General features: G+C 48.2%; 7 protein-coding genes across 7 annotated transcripts; 5 read left to right on the top strand and 2 right to left on the bottom strand.

Annotated features, from left to right (window-relative positions):
• Nucleotides 1-327: 327 nt before the first annotated feature.
• On the top strand, nt 328-1,286 carry F5147DRAFT_586603 (RTC4-like domain-containing protein; the record flags this gene model as incomplete). The annotated part of the gene is made up of 2 exons (XM_041431934.1): nt 328-863; nt 914-1,286. 2 exons carry the CDS (start codon nt 328-330, stop codon nt 1,284-1,286), a joined length of 909 nt encoding a protein of 302 aa, XP_041286321.1.
• Nucleotides 1,287-3,605: 2,319 nt separating this feature from the next.
• Nucleotides 3,606-4,597, bottom strand: F5147DRAFT_25840 (uncharacterized protein). Its single transcript, XM_041428885.1, has 4 exons — nt 4,472-4,597; nt 4,223-4,395; nt 4,006-4,167; nt 3,606-3,951 (listed from the first exon to the last, which is right to left on the bottom strand). Exons 2-4 carry the CDS (start codon nt 4,304-4,306, stop codon nt 3,706-3,708), a joined length of 492 nt encoding a protein of 163 aa, XP_041286320.1. The 5' UTR covers nt 4,307-4,395; nt 4,472-4,597; the 3' UTR covers nt 3,606-3,705.
• A 2,727-nt stretch (nt 4,598-7,324) lies between these two features.
• On the top strand, nt 7,325-8,866 carry F5147DRAFT_586599 (uncharacterized protein; the record flags this gene model as incomplete). Its single annotated transcript, XM_041431933.1, has 2 exons — nt 7,325-7,665; nt 7,723-8,866. The coding sequence occupies 2 exons, from the start codon at nt 7,325-7,327 to the stop codon at nt 8,864-8,866; spliced, it is 1,485 nt and encodes a 494-aa protein (XP_041286319.1).
• A 2,495-nt stretch (nt 8,867-11,361) lies between these two features.
• On the bottom strand, nt 11,362-12,073 carry F5147DRAFT_787082 (aldehyde dehydrogenase domain-containing protein; the record flags this gene model as incomplete). The annotated part of the gene is made up of 3 exons (XM_041442947.1): nt 11,362-11,615; nt 11,668-11,857; nt 11,906-12,073. Coding segments are annotated over 3 exons (612 nt in total), but the record flags the coding sequence as incomplete, so codon positions are not given.
• Nucleotides 12,074-14,906: 2,833 nt separating this feature from the next.
• On the top strand, nt 14,907-17,503 carry F5147DRAFT_658087 (uncharacterized protein; the record flags this gene model as incomplete). The annotated part of the gene is made up of 13 exons (XM_041434378.1): nt 14,907-14,913; nt 14,980-15,165; nt 15,380-15,477; nt 15,518-15,552; nt 15,675-15,845; nt 15,875-15,979; nt 16,012-16,038; nt 16,247-16,360; nt 16,414-16,795; nt 16,856-17,058; nt 17,224-17,323; nt 17,375-17,401; nt 17,453-17,503. The coding sequence occupies 13 exons, from the start codon at nt 14,907-14,909 to the stop codon at nt 17,501-17,503; spliced, it is 1,506 nt and encodes a 501-aa protein (XP_041286317.1).
• A 1,233-nt stretch (nt 17,504-18,736) lies between these two features.
• On the top strand, nt 18,737-20,243 carry F5147DRAFT_658086 (uncharacterized protein; the record flags this gene model as incomplete). The annotated part of the gene is given in 8 exon segments (XM_041434377.1): nt 18,737-18,885; nt 18,943-19,002; nt 19,287-19,312; nt 19,498-19,539; nt 19,589-19,810; nt 19,840-19,970; nt 19,990-20,085; nt 20,193-20,243. 8 exon segments carry the CDS (start codon nt 18,737-18,739, stop codon nt 20,241-20,243), a joined length of 777 nt encoding a protein of 258 aa, XP_041286316.1.
• Nucleotides 20,244-21,753: 1,510 nt separating this feature from the next.
• On the top strand, nt 21,754-22,728 carry F5147DRAFT_658085 (uncharacterized protein; the record flags this gene model as incomplete). Its single annotated transcript, XM_041434376.1, has 6 exons — nt 21,754-21,935; nt 22,025-22,119; nt 22,193-22,336; nt 22,393-22,424; nt 22,455-22,468; nt 22,599-22,728. The coding sequence occupies 6 exons, from the start codon at nt 21,754-21,756 to the stop codon at nt 22,726-22,728; spliced, it is 597 nt and encodes a 198-aa protein (XP_041286315.1).
• Between the last annotated feature and the right edge of the window lie 1,737 nt (nt 22,729-24,465).

The following is a 24,465-nucleotide window of genomic DNA, read 5'->3' as shown; positions in this document are numbered from 1 at the left end:
GTGCACCAACACTTCATCAGGACGAGGACCATGAAGTTGCCATAAACTATCACAGCAATGCGCGGATCAACGTCGCCCTTAGACCATTCCCCATGGATTTACGGGATCTCAAGACGGCGTACCATTCTGGTGTTCATTCATCCTCCAAGAGCACGGAGTTCAAGCGAGTCTTGGATCATAGCGATGGAGAATGTGGGCGAAATGTTAAGAGGCCCAAGGAAGACGATCCAAAGTAAATCCTCTTACCATCCCTGCTGTTCCCGAATCCCACCTCATAGTTTTAGCAGAAATTCGACAAAGCTGACACTGGGAGATGAGGACTCTCGTATGTCATCTTTTCATCATGCATATCCCTATTCAACGCCTCTACGCACAGTTGAAATAGACCAAGTAGTTGATCCGTCTATGTTGTGCCCATATTGTGATGAACCACTTCCATGTAATCCAACGTCACAACTGAATGATCTCTTGGCCACTGCGAAGCAGCAATCTTACGGAGACCCGCGTCCTCAAAATCCTTTTGGACTTAAGGCTCCTCTAGCAATTTATATCTCAGCCTGTCAGCGCCATCGCTTCGAAACCCATTGGTTGCCTGAGGCTCTGGAGAAAGGATGGCCGCAAAGCATTGACTTCAAGGAGGTGCCCAAGAGAGTCGAGAGCATGAAGGGTGCGCTTGAAGATTTAATCACCGATGCTGACGACTGTAGTGATAATGAGAGTTCGGTATATGATGATATCAGGGGTCCCCGAGCCCGAAGTATCTTCTGGAGAGAACTCAAGAAGGACATCCAGAGACAAGGCAGTCGAACTACCACCGGTGTGAAGGGCCAGTTTTCCACCTTCGAGAAGACTCAACCTGGATAGTAAGTGCATCCGATTCTCGTTGGTATATCCCCACTAAATGACGTTTTAGCTATGGTGAACTTGGCTTTTTGATTATACACCAAACGCTCTACAATCTCTTTCCATTTTCATCATTTGATACTTCTTTGATAGCTCCTCTCTCACCTGCGGAGTTTGTTCAATTTGTATTGATTCCCGAAGTTGCAGTACGGCTCATCATGCAAGACCTTCATCTTGACAGGGACGAAGCAATCATGACGCTACGTGAAAGTTCGCAGTATGGTGTTAGCATGTTCCCTGATGTTGGCTCTGGTAGTGCTGTTTTTGATGATGATGGTGATGATAGCAACTATGAGAGCGTTGCAGATCGCATTGTTATGGAACGTGCCAAAGCTAGGAGGTTGGAGCTCGAGGAAGAGGAGAGGATCGAGGAGAGGATGTAGAAAGAATAACAGGCGGAGCTCAGGTTGAGAGGAAAATGACAGCGCGCCAGCTGGCAAAGCAGAGTAAATCGAGGGATTTGTAGCACGGCGGCCTATCTCCTGTGATGTCAATGAAGCGAGCGAGTGATAAATTTGTCGCCGGACACTCAACTTTCCAAAGCATTACAATTTGCAGAATGGTAGCGGCCCACAGTAATTTCCCAAAAGGTTTCCGTACTTATCCTGTCCCTCCGGACTATGCTACAGTTGGAACTGCCGCATGTTAATGTTTTGTCAAAGGTTGATTTGATAACTCAACCGGAGACCTGGGTGCGACGTCACTTTGTAGATTCCAATCTCAATTTTTACATGGAGGTTCCTATTTGGAGAACGCACTAAACACTTCATCACTGCAGTACTGCAGTACACTGCTCTCATGGTCTCACCTAGACTCGTAACCAGTCTAAGTTACTACGTCTGAAATGTTGTCATGTAAGTGTTTGACGTAGTAGATCTCGGAGAAATTTGGCAGGCGAAGCACGGAGTGTAAATTTCAGCAGGTCCTGGTTGCGCCGGTGATACTCAGTAGAGTAGTGCGTCTAGACCAAGTCTAGACTGTGTGCTACCATGAGTTTGTTGATCAATTCTGTCCCACCTTTGTCGTGCGCTGCTCTAGAACGTATCGACAATCTACCAACGAACACCCTTTCAATGAAACAAAGTCAACAAACTCTCGAAGCTTTCGCGCAACTTCACAAGAAACACAACATACTAAATTATTTCAGCTCAAATGCATGATATCGTTACTTTCTGCAAGGAATGGGATTTTTTTATCTTGGTCAAGGCTCGAAGGGTCGACGACTCGACAGTCCAAATCAAAGGTGGCTGTTGTTGGTGATGGGCGTGTGTGATGTTGGCCAGCATCCAAACCTCACTGCTGGTTGCCTGCAGGTCCTGCTTCGGAACCCTCGAACATCCTTGCTTCTAGTGCAGTCAGACACTCGAGGTCGACGTCAGCCACGAAGCTGTTGGTAGGATAGCTTATCATGAGATCAGCCCAAGCCATCTGCGCGATAATAAGGGTTTCTCAGAGGAGACAAAACGAAAGAATGCTTAGTAAAATAAATTTATTACTGCCTATGGACAATTACAGTGTACGACGTCTAATTCTGTCAGGATGAAAAGGAACACTGTTAGAATATCAATTATTATGACGCATCTAAAATAAAATATACCTAAGTTATACGGACAGTGTGACAGTTGAGGTGGTGAGGTCTGACGCGGCATGAATGAAGTTTGACGCGGCGTGACGCGCAGGTGACGCGGCACTGACGAGGTTTGACGTGGCGTGACGCGCGTGTGACGCGGCACTGACGCGGCATGGAGGAGGTTTGACGCGGCACCGACACGCATGTGACGCGGCACTGACGCGGTATGTGCTATGGTTGACGCGGCATAGAGTGTGGATGTTGATATTAGTACAGAGACTGCGAAGATATTTGGGAGAACTTGTCGTGGTGTGAGTGGTGCTTGACCCAGCCTAAACGAGGCTTCTGACATGCCATGGTTGGGGCTTGACGTGGTGGTGCAGAGTATAGAGAGTGGATCGAACTTGACAAGGTGAGGTCGAGGCTTGACACAGTGAGATAACACTTGACACTGCGTCTGAAAACCAACATAGATGAACGAATTAGAGGTAATGCAACAATGTGACAGGACTGACGTGCAAGATGCATACTAGTAGTAGTGTGGTCAGAGGACAAGCACTGTAAATTTGGTGAGAGGTGAATACAGCACTATAGAGCCTGTACGCAGGCAGACACTCATATGTTGATCATTAACGAGGATTCAAATGAAGTTGTGTGAACAGGATCTGTACATAGGAATTTGTTCGTCACATATGCCGCGTCACAGGCGCGTCACGACCGCGGCAGGGCCGCGTCAATTTCACCTGGCCCCCTATGGATGGCTCATTTGATGATTTCGAGAGTCAGTATGATGAGGAACCGTCCTCAATTCGCGCGAGAAGGTGAGGTTGGATAGGGGACCGGAGATCGAAGCTGACTTGGATAATGTTGCAAGAGAAAATGAGGAAGTTAAAGCTGCTGCATCAGCAGAAACATTGCTGGCTATATAGTACTATATAGTTGGGATAGACCGTGTAGCTCTGTTGTTACCTGCCCTGTATATAGAACGTGAGGTAACTATATTGTGCTATATAGCGCTATGTAGAATCAGGTAGCGCTAACAGGCGCTACAGTAGTAGCCTGTATTTCGTAGGACTACCTACTACAGGGAACTACCAGCAGCTACATAGAGGAATAGAGTAGCACACAAAATAGCACGAAAAAAAATGAATTCAGATACATAACACAGCGCTACCGACAGATTCTACTAATGCCTTGCACGATCCTCCGCGCCCTCTTCACATCTATGAGCCTCAACTCCTGTTAGCCTCTGCACCCTCCTCCTCCTCAAGTTGGTACTCGCGAATCGCATCATCAAAAGCCTTGTCACCAATCCGGGATGCAGCCGACAGCAGAGTGAGGGCTTCGACACCTGCATGCGAACTTAAAAGCACAGATGTTAGGTTGGCACTTGCGAAAATATAGTGCGACGTACCGAACCCTGTGATGCTACCGTCTTGCAGTAGCTCGGATTTATAAAGCCCTGTCGATGTCCAGTCCTATTATCCAACAGTCAAGACTCAAAAGCTCATGCAGGCCACTGTGCTACGTACCTTGAAGGCAAATGCTGAACCATTTTTCAAAGATTCTGCCAGGTCTCGGTTTTGCCCTATCACGTCCCTCGAAAGACTTGGCTGGAACCCAAAAAACGAGCTCATAAGTGAGCGCATCTTCATTTTGAGTTCACCGCGCACATGTGATGTGCGCCGCAAGAGCTTCATAATATATAAATAAATCAGACCAGTCATGTACTAAGAACGGAGGACTTACGATTTTGACCACTGGAGGTGTTAATTTGACGTTGGCACCTTTGATTTCGCATGCGTCGCGCCAGGCCTCTTTCGCTAACCTCATCTTTCGGGACCAGGTACTAGCTTACGAAATTCCGCAGGCGTCGGTCGTGGTATGGTGCGATGGCCGTCACTGGCAGCTGATTCATTACCCTGATGCTGCATCCTGTATTAGTGAAATGTTACCTTCACTTTTGCACTTTGTGAGGGCGTGTCTGGTAGTACTCACCAGCGATGTTACCATTTCGTGAGGGTGTGTCTGGTAGTAGCCAGTTTCAGTGTCGGGACCTGAAAAAATGTCAAGCAGATGCTACATAGAGGACAAGCAAAATGCAAGTAAGTCATGTCAATATTAATAGTGGTTGCAAGAAGCAAGCGAAACATGTTGAAAAGTCGAAAAGTTCAACCGTGGGAACCGATGGCATGCGTCTTGATGAGTAATCATTGGACTTTGAAGTTTTTGAATTCTCATAATGCGGTGGACACTGGACACTGGATGTGGAGTCGACTTATGGCCTGGCGCGCATTCCTACTGTCAACGGTTGGGACCATGATTAGCTTGTGTTTGTGTGACTCAAAAAGCGACCGTAGTGCATTGTTTGAAATATAGTGGTTCAGCAACCGTTGGGCATGGATGGTGCGTTTGCATTTGTGTGAACACGGCCGTTAATCTGACTTGATTCCAAAAGGATACTGTGCTGCGCAAGTTCGTGTCGTCTTCACGCTGACAAGTCAAGCTACGAATGTGTTATTCCCTGCTGGACCTGCTAAACCACCCGCCCACCTTGCTTATGTGGAATGGTTCACATCTTTCCAGCAACCCATGGCATGATGAGCTGTACAAAATTTGCCGTTTGATGCGTCATGGAGAGCGTCTCGGACATCCGCAGGGGCGTTCATCTTTTTCCAAATTTCGGCGCAGTAAGCACCTCGTGAATGGACGGGTAGTACCGTTCTGGAGCTCTGTTCCAGCTTCTTTGTAAACTTGTTCAGTGAGCGACACGCTTATTTAACTATTGTCTGATGAGTATAAGCGATTTTGAGAATTTTCGTAAGGAGGTTTTCCCTGATGACTACTACAAGCTATATAGTACTATGTAATACAAGTGTGTGCTACAGGATCAAGTATTTACTAGTTCGACTCGAAGCACCTCCTGTAGCTTTATATAGCCTGACTGTCAGCTACATAGCTGATGTAGAACTATATAGTGGCCTGCTTGCCTACATCTTACTACAGCGGCTATATAGCACTATGTAGCTGTCACCAGGGCTCCCAAGATTTCGAGTTTTTCCTGATGTGCGTAGTCTATCCTAGGCTTGACGAGAGTCGCCAAGAAGCGACCATGATGTTTGGAAGGCCCCTTTATTCGTTCAAGCAGGTCAGCTACCCTGCCTACGCGTTCGACGCCCCGCCGGATAGAAGGTAAAAGCAAATGAAATTTTGAGAAAGAAAAAAGACGTGGAACACTGAAAGAACTGGACGTGCAGTCGACGATAGTCGGGCATGCAACGTCCGAGTCAAGTTCATAGTGTCCAGAGTCAATGATATGATCATGATAGACATGCAACGTCAACTTCATGTTCGACGGTCTCGACGTCAAACGCTAAGCGTTCGACGACGGTGAAAAGATCCATTCAGTTAAAAACGTTAAGCGTTCACAGCGCTTTCATATCTGACCTTCTCAGCTTTCAGATCGTTGAGCGATCCAGAAACTTTAGTTCGTGCGCCCAGCGCTTTTGAATACAGAGCACTACCAAACTCCTCACATTTTGCTATCCATGCGGCATCCACTTGTCTCCTCTACACCTCTATCTGGGACTCAACAGCCTTGGTCAGGGTATGTTGTAATTTTTGCAGTTTGGGCATCCACCAAAAGTCGCATTAGCGACCGTTTCGAACCAAACCGTGCCTGGGTCGCACGCCAATGACTTCACGCATCCAAGGGACCTGGCAGGCGCTCAACAACTTGAACTGGATCTTGAGATATTAGCATTCAGATCGCGGCCTTCTGGCCGTACCAAAGGAGCTCCTGCTTTCGGCGATCTCATAGTATGCCCTGGATTTGCGCGGTGTTTGACCTTCTGGTCAACTCAGCTGAACATCTCTTCGCTCCCGACGTCTACTATACATTAACTTTAACATTGAGATTGAGGCCGTACTACAGGAGCTTTTGCTTCTGCTGATCTTGCATGCCACGGAATTGTGCGGCTTCTGCCGAAGGTAGCGAATGCTCCTTATCGCTTTGCCTTGCTCGTGGCACACGGGCACACAATCACGGATACACTGCTCCAACGTCTCCTGATCTACGCTGCAATCGGCCTTGGATGGTTAGTGATGTTAATGATCAATTGGTCGTTATGTACGCCTACTCAATAACCATTTTATTTGGCCATTTCACTCAGCATAAACCTAAATCTTTGACACGCATTCTGCTCGCTTGGAACCTCCTCTCGGCACTCGGTGCGACATTCCAGCCCAAGCTTCAAATTCAATTGTCATTGGCGATGGATCGGATATATATGTGGGCGCCATAAGATCAATCAGCACCAACGGAAGGCACTTCTACTGGAGGACTGGAACTAAGATAGAAGCCAGAATATTCACTTTTTGTCCGCAGCGATCGGCCCGGGAGGCCTTACTCTTCTAATTTCTGACGCCTTCCTCGTCGTGCCTAAAAGGGACAAAGCGCAAAGTTTGGATTTCTATTAGCGCCGCGCTAATTAGACATTGATGAAACTATCAACTTTCTGAAGAAAATCAGGCAGGAGGAAAGCATCTTCTTGGCTAGATCTATAACTACCCACCTTGAAAATCTCACACTAGACATTATTATGGGTGAGCTCCGGGACGCGACTAGTACTGCACATGACACAGCCTAGATCTCGCTTGAATCCATTGACTCATTTACGGGTTTCTAGCTGTTTTGCTCAAGGTGCTCCGGGTCATACAGTTATCCGCATGTGGTAAGCTTGTTCTGTATTATTTTCCGTGCGGAACCACCTATACATATTCAGGCTTTCCGCTTAAATATGACTGACAATGAGCAGTTGAGTCGCTCCCCTGCCCAAAATTTTATCCCCCATGGACTACTTGATTCCCCAATCATGTTATGTTGGTAAACTTCCCGTGGAAACCCTTTCTCAAATATTTATGCTAGCTGCACATGGTGCACCCAACGAATCCCTTCAAAGCGTTGCAATGCCACATGTACTTGCATCTGTGAATCTGCACTGGAGAACAGTAGCGCTCTGCAATCACAGCTTGTGGTCAAGTCTTGTTATTGATCTTCAGAAGGTCATCCGCAAGCAAACCAGTGGGGGCTTGACACCATTGACCACAATGATCACAAGATCAGGACGGTCCTCCGTGGATATTATTATCAGAGCTCAACAAGGACCAATGTCAGGTACTGAGGAAATGATGTAAGACACATCTATCTAGCTTACTAGTACGGCTGTCTAAATGTCTACCTTCAGGAGAAGAAAAACCGACTTCACTAAAACAATGTTCGAATATGCCGACTGTATGCCCGCTATTCTCAACCTTTTATTGCCTGAGGTGTATCGATGGCGTTCACTGGAAATCATCAGTGACACTTGGATGCCAATTTATAGCGCCCTCCAACTTCTCAATGAACCCAGGACAGAGAGCTCAAGCGCTCTGCGCCTTGAGTCCATAAAGCTCAAGAGAACCAACGACTTCCTTTCTCACTACTGGCTCTTCTGTCCAGGTGCAATGAGGATGGTAGAAGGGAACATGTTTGCTGCTTTGATCGGAGCTACAAATCAAGATGCCCCAGTGCAATCCCCCCCTCTTCCAAAACTGCGAAATATAACTCTATACGGCGTTCACTTGAACTGGACAAATTTCTTTCGCTATACTCTCGGCGCAACCCCTAATCAGTCACCTACTATCAGTAACTCTATCCAGGTGCTGGAGCTCTCCCATCATAGCGGGGAAGTCAGGCCAACGTCTGATGAGTTTTCAGGGATCCTTGCAGCTTGTCCTCGCCTGAAAAAACTTGTGCTTGGGGTCTCTGGCCCGCTAACTAGACTTTCAGGCCAGGTATCACTTCCACAGCTTCAGGAGCTTCACTATGGATATGGTTGTATTGGATATGACGTCGGGCTATTTAGTGGGCTTCATGCCCCTAACCTTATCAAACTCGGTTTAGAGCGTCGAAAGCTATCTGGTGCCCGGGCCACATATTCACCCACCCAGGATGACGGTTCAGATGACAAAGCTGATAACCTCCTGAAATACTGCACAACTCATCCCTTGTTCCCAAAACTGCAGGAATTGTCGCTCTACAACATCAACGTACCAGTGAACACATTCGCTCTCTTCTTCGACACTATTCCCACACTCCTTCATCTGCTGCTGCATCGCACACCAAATGCACTCCCGGCTCTGTTACCCATCCAGAAGCCTTCTGCAGGTGCTGGTATACCCTGCCCCGCCCTTGAGTCCATCCGTATCTTCCCGAATTCCCATAAGGACAGCCTTATTGTTACACTGAAGGGGCGCAGAAGCGCCCCCAGATTGGCTGACTCAGAGTGGCTATGGGAAGAGATGTTGGAGGGTGGAATAATCGCGTTTTCCCCTTGTTCAAAAGTTGCCTAGTACAACGCTGTAGTGTCAGGACGTGCTTCGAGCATAAATACCTCCTGAGCATGGTGGAAGTGACGGGTGAGAGTATTTTTAGGGGAGGCTTACGTGTCAAGTTTTATATACACTTTATATGGGTTCTGTGTAGTCCGCTATGTATGATGTCATTACCTTGCGAAACAAGGTAACATTGACCTTGTAAATATTACAACGATTTTCTGTGATGATTTCCAAATAATAGTAACGCAATAAAACGTGACAAGACAAGATACATGTGTGTGACGCAAGAACACGTGATAAGATACAGATGACAAAATAAAAACATGATGTTTGTGACCTTCAAAATCATAACTGTGACCCTCAGACCGCTAAGAACTCGAGGAATACTCATGACAAGATTTTTCCACATCAGGTTCTGGAAGTTTATCGTTATTGTACGGAAGTTTATAGTTGGTTGTATGATGCCCACAGCCAGGCTTCAAGATGACCGCTTGGTCGACATCAACCTGAAATGAGTCGAAGTCATGAATTCGCCAATGGCACCATTGAATGAAACTTTAAGAAAAAAGACGCCGAACACTGAAAGAACTGGACGTGCAGTCGACGATGGTCGGGCATGCAACGTCCGAGTCAAGTTCATAGCGTCCAGAGTCAATGATATGATCATGATAGACGCGCAGTCGACGATAGTCGACATACAACGTCAACTTCATGTTCGGCGGTCTCGACGTCAAACGCTAAGCGTTCGACGACGGTGAAAAGATCCATTCAGTTAAGAACGCTAGGCGTTCAACCGCGTGCCGGAGGCGAAACTCAAACGCTAAGCGTTTGTTGGTGACGTTGACGCCGAACGCTAAGCGTTCGACGACGATGTAAGTTGAGAAGAAAAGACGAAGATTATGTAATCTGGATGTGGCGTTACAATTGCCGCATATAATTGCGGACTTTGAAACTTGATTTGTCAGCGCAGATTGAACAAAGCCGGCGCGTCGGGCATGTTCCTCTTTCCCTGATCCGGCAGGTTCAGAAGGTTATCGATGTTCACAGCGTGGGTGACTGCTGAGCGCTGATCGGTCGACCCCTGGGATCGTAGATTTGCATTTTCACATTGAACTCTGTAGCGTGGCCGAGCTAAATGGTGCGTTCATTTGCTACTCGACGATAGCTGACGAGGTTTGTGTGCGGTACGCTGAAAAGTCAAGACGCTCACTACTCGTTCATGGATTTAATTTAGGGTCGAGTGACACTCCTTGAATGGGCTCTAGAAGTCCAACTTGACAGTTGTCTACCGTACCGCAGCGTTCCTCGATCTCGCACATACTCTAACGTTGTATTCGAACATTCGGCTTCGTTGTTAGTGGCCGCTTCCTCATTACAGGGCTCGGTTTGCTTCCTACGACGATTGGATCATTCGAGTCAGTAGGGCAATTAGAGATGAAATACATATGCACCGAACCGTATGATAAGAATCACAGGTATGAGAGTTGAAGGGTGAAAGTCCCGTTCTGAAATTCCTATATTTTCCAAAGACAATTACAAACATGGCTCCTGCGGTAGCATAAGTACTTACATTCATATGTACATACCGTTTCCAGTACTGCTTCTCACATGACTGCAGAGTGAATTGATTCTCGACTAGCAGTCGTGTCTTTCTAGCGATGCAAGTCGTATTACACAACGCATCACTAAAAACCACAGCGGTCCCAAAATCTCAGTCAACGATTGAGCTGGATGCTCGGAAAGATAACGCAAGACAGAAAGGAATAACGAATATCAATGTTTGAGGGATGCATTGTTTGCTGCAATGACTGCTTCCGTCGCTTGAAGGATGCGAGGTAGGAAAGACTTCATCAACAACGTGAAAGGTCAGGTTTTATTAGTTCCATGCGTCATGCTCGATCCTGGACGGAGATACTCTTAAGCAGAAGGATGTGGATGATGAAAACAGCAAGTAGCAACGGCTGAGTGTTGCTCTTGAATGCTGAAAAATATGACAATCCTACATCCTTCAAGGTCGCGCGGAGGTCGAAGAAAGACAGGGACGCCGATGAGCACGATCCCTCCAGATCAGAGCCTCTCCCCTCCAGAGGATCAACTGCAACCTTATGGTCCGGCCATACATCGCGCGCGCGCTCGGTCGGTCGGTCCTGACGCAAGGGCCCTGCCCCGTCATCAGTTTTGAAGCGCCGGTGTTAAAAAGCGAGACGAGTCTCTGAAGAATGGAACGGAGATGAGCGATAATATTAAGGAATGAAACCAAAGGAAATACTGAATATGCGGGTACGCCGAAGCGGGTCGAAACGCTGCGCATCCAGGGGGTTGGAACGTGTGGGATCCAATTCCATGTCTATAAAATGATAAGAGGATACAAGTCTTAGAGTTATCTGAAGCAACCTAGAATTTCAGGGTGCGAATGAAGGGAAAGATGATGACCTCTCATCATCGCAAAAGAAGTATTTAAGCAAAAAATCGAGTATTATTAGTAGGATGTCATTTTGAAGGACATAAGCTTACTTTTCCAAAGCGTACTCGCTCAGTTCACGACCTATCTCTGACTGCTTGAAGCCTCCAAATGGCATCGATATTTCAGTCTGGTTGGCGCAATTTATCTGCCAGGCGTCATTACACCACGAACGCGCGAGATGAGATAACGAAGCAGCGCTGGCTTCGAGAGCGTGTGCAACACGAATTGCTCTGTCGATATCTTTGGTGAACACTGATGTGGCAAGTCCGTATGACGTATCATTAGCCTGTTCAACAACCTCTGGAAAGTTGTTAGGGAGGGATACGATGATCGTGCATTAGTGCAATCTCACCATCTTCGATGTTGAACTTCATGATGCACACGATAGGACCAAATATCTCTTCTCTGACGATCTTCATGTCGGGCTGGCACTCCGTGAAAATTGTTGGCTCGATAAAGTATCCCTCTCGGCGAATCTGCTTGCCACCAATGTGTAAGGTAGCACCATCGTTCTTGCCCGAGGTTATGTATCCCATGATGCGCTTTATGGACGTCAAATTATGTTTTATGATGAGAGTAGATGCACGAACCTCAAATTGAGTCTTAGACGCCTGTGGCCCTCGGTACGTGTCGGGTGAAAAAGGATCACCAACCTTGATCGCGCGTGCCTGCTCTGTGAACTGGTCCAAGAACTTTTCCCATATGCTCTCTTGAACAAAGATACGAGAACCTGCAGAACAGTTCTGGCCATGGTTAAAGCTACAACAACGATGAAAACTAGGATAATACTAGCTATAGCAAAATGCGAAACAGAGTAAGATGATGAGGTGAAAGTCCGAGTCACTAAATAGTGGTAACGTGATACGAAATGATATATCATCCTCTGCGACGGCGCGTCGCACCACCACGACTCGCAGTAGTACGCCCCTTAGTGACACCTCCACGCTTAGGATGGACGATTGATTCAAGGGGTATATGGAGAGATTGAACCACATCTAGTCCAGGGGTACTGCGCTTGAGGCGCGGTCGAAGGGTCATATGAAAGGCCGGAAGCTCCTGTAAGTAGTCGTGCGCGGCATGGGGATCGTGCTTGGCGAGTTCGATTACACGCTGCTGCGTATACCACGCCATGTAGCGACGGTGGGCTGTTTCGGACATAGCCCCCGCAACCGTAGTGACAATTTCACTGTTGTAGAGGATAAAGGGGGGTGCTCGCATAGCATTGGCATTGATATTAGGGTTGATTATCTGAGACAGATGGATGAGCTGCTCCCTAACCACCCGAACGCCCTTCTGAATCATGACATGTACCGCATCCATGTCTTCTACGGGATATAAAGTCTATAACAAACACAAGTTAGTCATATACTACCTGTCAGAACACAAGAAATAAATACTTACCCCGGACGCGACCAAGTTCCTGTCTGTTGTATTAAGATTGATAGGCTTTACCCCGCGTACCCATACTTTAAATCGAATCGATTTTATCGAGCACCACGTATGGCCCTCAACCTTAACCGGGTTTTTGAGGGCCGGTAGTGTGCCTGTAGCGTGATTGAAATCGTCCGAAGAGCGTGGCGACGTCTCCCGCGACATAGCCATCGCACGCGACCTGTTGTTTGGTGAACGATATGGGGTATTTTCCTCGATCTCGGCCATGATCACCATCGATAGACTGGGGTTCAGATTTATCGCGTCTTTGAATTTCTTGAATAAAGAGCGTCGATTTTGTGAAAAAGCAGTCTCTCCGAGGACAGAGACGTAGACTTTCTTTGTGGTGTTAGACAGATCCTGGATGGAAACTCTCAAGTCCGGAATGATAGGGTTGATCGAGGACGCCTCTGTGTTGCACAGTACGCATACGTTAAGTAACGAGCGGTCGAAGTCGATGGACCGGAAAAAACATATAAATGCGGTGTGGAATGGTACCAATGGGGCTTCATGAATGGCGGATGGCATTTCTACTATCAAAGTATTTTCCTCGGCGATGTAACTCAACCTGTCACAGTAGCACGCAACGTAAGAACCAATTAGTGACTGTCAGGCTCGGACTCACTTTGGTTTCAGTCCGCTCTCCTCGAGAAAGCGTGCCAACAGTTCGTATTCTGTGGGCCTGATACCAGAAAACTCCTGAGATAAATCATGATGAAATCGACGCCACTATTAGTAGTAGCAAACTTGTGCTTACCGCACACTCTGCCTTACGGCCTGACTTCCCAATGAAAGTGAGCACCGTTTCGCATATGCGTCCACCTTCAAGACGAAGTAGTATCAGCCTATTTCATGTGTTCAGATTAGTAAATACGTACCTGTTGTTGAAATTTCGGATTTGTCCCGGGCAAAATCGCTGAAACTATCCAGCAGACAACTCAACTGAGCTGATACACTCGTAGGAAGCAGCAAGCGTAGCTGTATGCAGTGCTCTCAGTGAAGCAGAACTGTCCTTCGCTGGTTTAACTTCGTGTCCAAATTCCAATCTGGCTGATCTCCGAGTCGTTGGCTGTTTTGTGTACGAGGTGCGACTTGAGTGAAAGGAGGAAGAAGTAGACAAGGATTTGGGAGGTAGGGTTAACATGGTGCGACAATTCTTAGACAAAGGGCAGAGGGCAAACCGCTTATATAACGGCGCTGCGGCAGGCCCTGGCTAGAGTGACATGTCACATCCCTTGACCTCATTAGGATGTAAAAGTGCCGGTAAAGGTAGCGAAGCCAAGTTTTGAAAAACACATACTGCAATGTCATATGCAACACACTGTGAATATCATTGAACATGGCAGACAATTAGTGCCTGAACATGCTTAGCTAATGGTGCCCCTATCAATCAACTCTCCTAACTTTTGCAGGAAGAGACAAGACGGCGAAGCGCTGTGATGCTCACTTGATTGTCAGATAGCGACTCGGCGCATGCCATGAGGACTCATGGCGCAGAATCTGTGAGATCATTACGCTGACCTAGAAACGGTATCATAATGTCATCTCTAAACTATTTGAGTAGTGATGGCACACACACCGTCGGCTTGGTCATCCAAGGCTCTTGCTTCATCACAAGTCATGCAGGGGTGGCAAGCGAGAGGGCTTTCCGAGTACTAGCCTGACTCGGAGAAAGTCCATTGCCATTCACTACGACGGCTGACTCGGACTCCGCTTTTGAAAGTCGGAGAAAATTTGACGCTCTGAGAGCCAGCAACGACGCTACTATTAGTATTTCTGCGACCTACCAGTGAGAAACGGTTAAATTTCAGCCTGAGGCTTGAGTGCGGCCCAAGTGGCCTGGGGCCTGACTTGGAGTCAAGGCTGGGAGAGAATAGAAAATTTAGCGGGATTCCGAGTCTGTCACGGCGATACTTACTATTTTACGTAGTATTATGCTAGCAATAACTGGGAATCCTTTTCTCGTACAATGTAAGCGTTCCATGTGAGGTTCCTCCATGAGGCGTGCTTCGATCCTAGCGAAACACACGTCTCGCTCCTATTCTTACATAAGTCTCGGCGAGCTCCAATGTCAGCTAACGACGGCAAGAGTGCGAAAACGGCGAGTAGAGGAGACTGGTACGACAAGAAAGACCAAGTATAGGCATTGAGGTGTTCTTCATGCTCGGTAAGTGGCGGTCAACAGCTGTAGCCGTCTTAAGTACAAGTTAATTGTCCTTGCTTAGTCTGGCAGGATCGCATACAATCAGGATACAGCCAGCAAAAAAGGGAGCCGGCCAGCAGAGAAGGGGTGGTTGGCAAATGAGACGAGAGACACGGCCTTTGGTTCCTCCACTGGAAATAGGGACGAGCTCACCTAGCTCATCCCCCTCCGACACGTCACGTGACTTCCCGCCGGCATCCAAAACAGGCTATGACGGTTTATTTTTCGTCCTCTCAAGTCTCTCTGAGAACGTTGAAGACAATCAATACGATGTCTATTAAGTATAGTATGTAACAATGGCAATGAATAAAAAGACATAATGTAATTGCTAGAGGGATTAAGCTGTCATTAGAGTGATTGTGAATGTGGTCACTGAGATGATGAACGAGCACGATAAAACATAGCGCTAGTAGCGGTCCCTTTTTCCCAGGTCGTTGGGCTCCGCGATCGAGACGAATTTTCTCGTCGTTCACGGCTGAGACAATTATCTGCCAGACGGAGGATGACGAGCCATTGCGTTCGAGAACAGTAAGCATTCTATAATCATTAAATTGAATCTGATACTCAGATCCAGATCAGTAGATCCACTCGTGGCTTCGAGAAGTGCGTGATGTAGTCGATTTTGATGCGCCGCCAGCTGGCAATGAAGTGGTGAGCGGCTCTCTGGCCTAAGTTTGATGATATTGTTGCACTTACTGGCTCTCCATTATCATCGTGGTTTTTAGTCGAGGTATCCTGTCACCTGCCGAACGTGCCCATAGCTCAAAAGTTAAAACGGCCCCTTCGGTACCAGTTTTCCCAAAGGTAGACCCACAGTTCGCAGAGGTCACGCTCGACACCATCAACCTTTTCAATCTATGTCCCCTGCAAGCTCATCAAGCAATAATTTTGCAGATGTGAGTTGATTTTCGTCCTTTTTCCATAGGATTTGGCTCATGCAAGACCAAGCAGAATGGACTTGTTTCGATGTGATGTTCTGGAAGAGTCCCTGGATCCTCGGTACCAATGCACTTGGTATACTCCGCTCTAGGTTATCACGGATGATTTCGGTTGCCTCTGCAGGCATTGTGACATCAAAGTATGGTGTGTGTGAGTCATGACGCCCAGTAAGAACTGGTTGTGACGGGAAAGGCTGGGAAAGGACTATATGCGACGATATGTGAATTACCCGTTTAGTACTATGTTGGAATGTGCTGAATAATGTAAACTTCGTCTCGTTCTGCAAATCGTCGTTTTGCATTGCACTAGCATCGTCGGCGTCGACGTCGTATCACACCAACTTCGTATGTTTTTGTAGAATATTGTATAGCACCACACCGACATCGTGTCGTATCACACCGACATCGCATTGTATCGCGCGAAGAACGCACCACATTGCATCCGACTCACGCAAAGACAACTCCTATGACAAGTATGTACTATTCACGCATCCACTTTTACCAAACTGATCTTGACCTACTCTAGAATGTCTCCCGACTCGAGTTCAGACAGGCAGCTCTATGTCTGTGTTTGCAGCAAGCACAATCTCGGGCAACCTCACCAAGTTTCGAAATCCACCTGGCACCGACATTTAGAAGCTACTACTACGGAACAGGAACGAGAGAGGATACGATCTGGTAGAGCACTACAGGGACATAGTATCCCACTGGAAACAAATATCGGGGCTGCAGGCAACACTGCACCTGCCGGCAACGCCAGTAACTCAGATAGAATGTCCTTGCCTCCAAGTGCTCGTCGTGTGGCCGCACTTCGAGATCTTGTCAAACGAGCTAGGGACGAGGAAGATTCTAGACGCACTGCTCAGCGTGACAAACGCGCACGAGTTGGGCATCAAGATGTTCAAGAGGTATCTGTACATCTATCAGTATCTTTGACTCGGACGGAGTGCTAACTCTTTGATTTTCAGCGAAATAATTCCCCAGATCCACCACAGCCTCCTGACCCAGACGAACCTCCGCACCCAGACAAACCCCCAGATCCACCGCAGCCTCCTGACCCAGACGAACCTCCACACCCAGACGAGCCTCCGCACCCAGACGAACCTCCGCACCCAGACGAACCTCCGCACCCAGACGAACCTCCAGATCCACCGCAGCAACAGCAACAGCAGTACGAGATTAGAATAGAGCGCCGGCAGCGACCCGACATTGATATTGTTGCTCTGGCACAAAGTGCCGTTCTTCCCAAAATCCGAGAAATAATGGATTTCATCCTTGCTATAAGGAACGCCTCACTCGTCAAATTGCACTAATCACATTACTTACGAGTTTCTAGTAATCTATGTGCGCATCGTTGGCTCAAACAAGTCGAGAGCAACAAGACAACAGAAGAATTTTGTGTTTATTACGGGGATCTCTCTGCTGACCAGCGCAAGGTAAGTCATTTTGTCACCGTATATACATGCTACATTCATGGTGAATTTCAGGAATACGATAACGAGGCAGCAGAGCTAGTGAGTCGCATGTCTCTGTTGTGCCAGTTGTGTTTTTGACACAGCGTGCAGGTTGCCAACAACGCTTGGGACAAGACAGTCTACGACGGCACATTGCATTAGACTTACCCCATTCCTCTCCATCGCATGTTTCAGATTCAGTCTCATTAGACTTCCCCCGCTCTCCGCCGCATGTTTCAGATTCAGTCTCGTTAGACTTCCCCCGTTCACGGACTCTTTCCAACGCACTTTCGATACCTTCACACACCCATTGTCGACATGTTTTCATAGCTGTTTGTTATTTCAGTACTCCCAGTTGTACAATATTATCACATCCGATGCTACCTGCGCATATTTCGAGACGCGAGTGAAAAGCATGCAATACACAATAAAATCATATTTGAGACTATTCGAGCATATTCTGATATAGCACCGAGATTGTTTGACTATATGCTACTACATGATTCTGATGTGTTTTCGCAAAAAAAAACATATGAGGGCATTAGGGATCTCGCGCCAACATATAGAAAATGTGCGGGTTGTCCCACTTTATAACTGGAATGTGCCCTGCTAGTATTTTATTCACGATCGATCACTTTTATCAACACATCCCAACACATACGGTCCTTTCCCGTCATAACCAGTTCTTACTGGGCATGACGCTCAATATGGATGGACAAAGTACGCTGATCAATAATCAGGGGTGCGTTGGCAACACGACACAACAAGAGCGCTATGACAATTGATACGTTTCATCCCCACAGTATCACGATGCTTGACACCTTCTTTTTGACTTGGACGGGCCATCTGCTTCCGTGAGACATCTTGACAGCACCTGGAATCTTCCAGATTTCAAAAGCAGTCATTTTGACTCGTTCTTATTCATTCATAAGTGGATCTACGGGCATGGTATAGTGTCCATAGAAGGAAATTTCCTTTGAAGTCTTAAAAGCTCTTCGGAGCTCCATGAAGAGACTTTGACTATCTTTGTGGCTTCGACTGTGGATTCCCTGTCACATAATGCGTTAGTAATCATCAATAATTCCAAGGCAGTAAAATCACCTTTGACGAGTCACTCTCCACAGCTATTGGATGTTCTGCATTGTTTCCAGCTACCACAGTGGGAGCCATATGTGCCAGTGGAGGGGGAGGAGCAGGCCTCTGTTCGGTTTGGGCCTCTCTTTTTCTCTTCCTCCGAGCAGCTGCATTGATTTTGTCATATTCTCGGCACCTCTCACATGTTTTCCAGGTGCCATCGTGAGGGAGAACATTTTTGCACTTTGACTTTGAACATATCTGTAGTTCGGGTGATAAATCTGGGTCCATGATATGTGCTCGTAGTAGAGTACAGCTAGTATGTATGGTACAAGTAACTTGTCTCCGATGGGGTCACATTCGTTTTTGGGGTGCCGGCGGGAAGTCGCGCGACATGTCGGAGGGGGGATGGGCTGGGAGAGCTCTGCAAATTTTCCGGGAGACAGGGATGTCTGGATGAGTGTACAGAGGTGAGCCTGAGATGGATCTTTACCATTGGGTAAACGGTCGTTGAGCTTGTCTTTTAGGCGATCGGTCATGCAGAAGACAACCATCTGTGCACTGCTGTGGTGCATGCCTGAGGTCAGGTATGTTAGACCCTAGAGCAGCCTTTTCACGTACTCAAAACGCTTCTAGCCCTGCGATCTGTCAAAGCTCAGGTTGGATGGCGGAACCACTTCCCCTTGTCAGGGCGCTTGTAGCATTGCAAGGCAAGTCATCAATGAACGCTTCGCACCGCCTCCTGACGCCTAATTTTCCGCAGCGACGTGGATCATGACCAACGCTTAGAGACTCTGTGCGAATACAAACCATCTTCATGGCTTGGAGGACGGCGCTATCCATCTTTGCGGATTCGTCGACAATCATCTAGGTATCTTGATAATCGAACTTCACAAGGTGCGCCGGGTTGGTTACTTCTGATACGGCTGCTGATTCGCCTCAACAGTGGCTAAACGACTGAGATGTGCCAAGTCGATACCATGGTAGCCCATATAGGTCGGCACGACCATAGTTTGGACCCGAGAATGGTGAAGCTTTCTTCCGTTTTTGCGATCTTTCCTCGTTCTTTCTCGTCTTTTCAGGTGTGATCGCTGTGGTTACTATTGTACATTGCCGCTCGGTAGGTACATCCAGTGCACCTCAGCAGTCACGTCTCACGAACCATTACATCAGGTCATCCGCAGGAAGAGCATGAAACAAGACGCGGATCCATGTCCTCGTCACAACGGGCAGTCGATGGCCCAGATGAGATGACACGGGTCTCGAGGTCGAAGGCTGTCGCCTCTCGTCGAATGATGAGGGTGCACCGACGATGTGCAACTTCGTCGGTCAGGCATTGGGCTGACGCGCGGGCCAATTCCAACGTATTAGTGGATGCGGTGTTTTTCAGATACGGTACGGCCATCTTCAACTGAAATGAGTAGGATGCATCGCAAACACTACCGGAGCGCGAGCTGAATCGAGTCTAGCTCCTGAAGGAACTGAGGGAGGTCGTCTGTGTGAGCCCGTCCGTCATCGTGTTAACCGTCGATTAGAGTTTCTCGCAGCGCCCAATGTGAGTATTTCCGCTTCAGTTGATCGGGATCGTTACCATATCTCTCTCGATCGTTTGGATCTCCCGCCCCTGGTTCCCTCAGCCCTGCCGGTCCATCAAAACCAAAGATGCGGTTGTGAGCCATCGGACCTAGCAGTGAGTGGTAGCCGTGGCCTTGTGCTAACCAGTCTGCAATCTTCAGGGAGAGACTTCCTGTGTGATATAGCTGACGCGTTTGGGGAGGATAAAGGCCTTGGGACGATCGACAATCTTCCTTACGCGATGCCCATGTGAGGGTGGGCGGGCTCGATACTCCAACTAGGGCGGATAGCGGTCGCCCGTCCTCTTATACAGCTCTGGGCTAGAAGGGCTACAGGGGAAAGGGTCTGTGATGCCTAGGAGTTGGTTGCCAGCAGCTCAGAGGGCGCGAGGAAAAAGAGAGATTATAGAAGGGACTGTATGAAAAACCCCAAAAAAATTAAATGCGGATGGGGGCTAAGGGGAGAGGGGGAGGGCGCATCGAAACGCTATTGCGTCGCCTGCAGGCGTGCTTCAAGAAGCTATCGCAATGGCCGCAGCGCTCAAAGAGCACGCCAATTAACATGGGCTGGCTACCCCGCCTACGCGTTCGACGCCCCGCTGGGTAGAAGGTAAAAGCAAATGGAATTTTGAGAAAAAAGACGCGGAACGCTGAAAGAGCTGGACGTGCAGTCGACGATAGTCGGGCATGCAACGTCCGAGTCAAGTTCATAGCGTCCAGAGTCAATAATACGATCATGATAGACGCGCGGTCGACGATAGTCGACATACAACGTCAACTTCATCTTCGGCGGTCTCGACGTCAAACGCTAAGCGTTCGACGACGGTGAAAAGATCCATTCAGTTAAAAACGCTAGGCGTTCAACCGCGTGCCGGAGGCGAAACTCAAACGCTAAGCGTTTGTTGGTGACGTTGACGCCGAACGCTAAGCGTTCGACGACGATGGAAGTTGAGAAGTGTTTCGTGCGTCAACGCTCGCAGGCTCGCAATCCGCTTGAAACGGCCACTGAAAGAACTGGACGTGCAGTCGACGATAGTCGGGCATGCAACGTCCGAGTCAAGTTCATAGCGTCAATCATGATAGACGTGCAGTCGACGATAGTCGACATGCAACGTCAACTTCATCGTTCGGCGGTCTCGACGTCAAACGCTAAGCGTTCGACGACGGTGAAAAGATCCATTCAGTTAAGAACGCTAGGCGTTCAAACGCGTGCCGAAACTCAAACGCTAAGCGTTTGTTGGTGACGTTGACGCCGAACGCTAAGCGCCTAAGCGTTCGACGACGATGGAAGTTGAGAAGAAAAGACGAAGATTATGTAATCTGGATGTGGCGTTACAATTGCCGCATATAAATTGCGGACTTTGAAATGTAATTTGTCAGCGCAGATTGAACGAAGCCGGCGCCATCGGGCATGTTCCTCCTTCCCTGATCCAGCAGGTTCAGGAGGTTATCGATCCGAGTGGTCTAGCGCAGTGGCAGGAGTCCTGGCTCGAGTCGGTCAGATAGAACCGTGGCGCGCTATAAAGGTCTGACCTGGAGTTTCCCTTGCAGTCTTGCGCTCTTATTTCATTCATTCAAAGTTGGAAAAATAGACGTAAATGATGACAAGCAGTTTGTTAATTCAGGGACACGATCCTCGGACGTCCTGATGATGACATAATTGATTCATATTGAAATGCAATGGTGAAGACAACGGCGGCGGATATGCAGACCTACTAGTTAGTTGATTACTCGGTGTTAGCGATTCGTGGTACAATAGATATCATGCTCAAGATTCAACAAGAAAGACAGTCCGAGCGACAAAAAACCGTCCAAGTCGTTTTCCTATGTCAAAATGGAGGGAACGTAATAGGCATCTATGAGGTTTTCCTTAGCCCACCCCCATTCGCAGCCGTATTCGCGTCCGTCCGAGACACCAATGACTCGCTACTCGCCAAATACGCAGGGTCACTGTACACCCCTGGGTCATAATGCGTAAACGACTGGTGCGAACTACTTGATGCGTTTGATCGTTGTCTGTGGGACGAACGCGAAGCTCGCCGCCGCTTGGTTGTAGAGACCGCGGATGTGCGCCAGGTCCAAACACAAATCATCGTATCAACGCAGGACCTCTCCTTTTCTCATGCGCAGGTAAAAGTTTCTTCCTACAGATGTTCATGATCGCCGTTAAGCCGATTCCCAATACTATTATTCTTTTATGTAGAGGAAGAGCACACATTCCCACTGGCCTCGCGTCGACGTGCCGAAGACATCATGGTCGCTCGCAAATCCACATATTATTTCCAGGTGTTTTCAGGCGTCCAACATGGGTTTGTTGTACGGGGTGATCCTGCTATTGACACGCAACGTGAGTAGCCTGGTTTCGTTTCTTATTAGCAAGACATTGAATGAATGCTGATGCAGGCTGGGCGAAGGAGGAGAGCGCTAGGGGAATCGTGAGTTGGTGTGATCGGTTTACGGTCTAGGTTGGTTACGATGCGTACGTTTGTGGGGAGAAGTCTTATCCTGCCGCCTTCTCTCATTTGCCTGCCGCCTCCCTCGTTGCGCGCCACCTCTCTCGTTGCGCGCCATCTCTCTTGTTTGTGCGCCACCTTTCTCATTGCCTGTAGTTCCTCCCACATCTCCCTCGTTGCCCGCCACCTTTCTCGTTGCATCCCGCCCCGTCCGATCATCAACTATGTCATTCCCGCCGTCCACCTGATGTTGTGGTTCTCATGCATGATAATACTGTTACTGTAGTCTAGAATCTAGACCTCATGCATGTCCTACTGCTATCCTCGTCCGTAATTCATGCATGGTGTAAATATAGTCCTGGTGTATTTTACGAATGCTTGTCATGCATGGATGTTAGTCACGGGTCATACATGATGACCATGCCTTGCGTGATGCATCGTTTGCTGCGGTCATGCACGACATGGTAGTATGATGTATAACATTCGCATCGTTCACTACGGTCATGCACGACATGGTATGATACAGCGGGGGCGCCATGCATAACGTTGTCCACCGCCTTTACGGCCCAAAATCACGATAATATTGAGCACAGTAATAGATAGTACATCGAGCATACAAATGATATGAAACGTCACTCTGACATATCGTAAGTGCAACAGCGCTACCACAGCCAGACTAATAGTCATCATGCGCCACAGTACACCAGGAATATTGGGCAATCGAAGGGTTGGACTGAATGATGTGGCGCCCACAGTTCAAGTATAGGTGGTGGGCAGCGAGGGAGGCGGCGGGAAAACGAGAGAGGGTGGCAGGAGGGACTGCAGAAAAACTCCCGGGTAACGCTGACAAAGACTTGACACAGACCTAGACACCGACCTGGACGCGGAGTCTGCGCAGACCTCACACAGACTTCCCAATACCCTGACTTTGGGCCCATGGGAGGACTTACTTTCCCACGCACGATTTGGTAGAGAACTGCACCGTTTGTTGCAGACAAAACCCTCCTCCACTACTGTGGGAGTCGGGAGCATATTGCTGGTTGATTCCTGGGGAAATAGCCAGGTCACGTTTCGACCGTGATTTTGCCTGCCAATCACGCACCTAAAGTGCGATTACCCGCCGAAACCTTCTCCAGGGGTTTCCAGTCCTCCTAATGTGTCCCGGAAGCAGTGAGATTGCCGTGCGGAAGTGGTGTGGTTGCGGGTGGAGAACCAAGCCCTCGTTATTGTCAACCAGTAAATTATGCAGCCAGTGATTGCCGAGACTCGTCGTGAGCCTAGGCTTCAGCGGAGATATATTGGTCCGCCCTGTTTGGTGACGCCTGAGATGGTTGAAGGCTCGGATGTTGGACTCGAAGTCTCGGAGGCTCGGATATCCTACCAGATCGAGAAATAACACAAATGTCAAGGAGGGCGAGAATTTAGATTGTCAAGCAAGTGTGGTCAATATCTGGAGGGGCGCGGACGAAGGGAATGGTGCAGTGCACAACCGCCAAATCACGCAAGTGTGGGAATTCGTACACAATGGAGTGGAAGAATCATACCGCGGAAGACGAGCCGTCTGAGAGATGTAAAGGAAGTCACTTGTGATAGGAGTGTGTTGTAAAGTGCCATATCCGCCGCCAGGCTTGGTCGGTAGACATCCTTGGTTTCAGAGAGAAAAGAGACCTGGTTGACTGGCGATTGTGAGTAGCGTTGACAGTAATCGGCTTCAACCCGTGAAAGGAAACAACGGCGACAGCTCCTTGTGGTTGCTCTACGGCGCGCACGAACGAGGAGATACTACTAAGAAGAACGTTCGGTGAAGGCTGAAAGGAAATCAGAGCGAGACTCCAGTATTACACAAAGCGTGACTTACGAGGTGCCACACGCGCAGGTCGACGAGCCGCAGTTGATAGAGAATGAAGGCCACCAAACCAATATCCATATGCTCGTCCAGCATCGCTTTGAAGGTGTCCTCGAGATGTGTTTCCACTGCAGGGATCTTCCTTGGAGGGGACATTCCCTGGGTAACACTGAAAGA

Source organism: Suillus discolor (genome assembly GCF_016758755.1).
Source record: "Suillus discolor strain FC423 chromosome Unknown F5147scaffold_101, whole genome shotgun sequence".
Classification (NCBI taxonomy): Eukaryota; Fungi; Basidiomycota; class Agaricomycetes; order Boletales; family Suillaceae; genus Suillus; species Suillus discolor.
The sequence above is the reverse complement of the archived record's forward strand: the minus strand, read 5'-3'. Positions and strand labels throughout refer to the sequence as shown.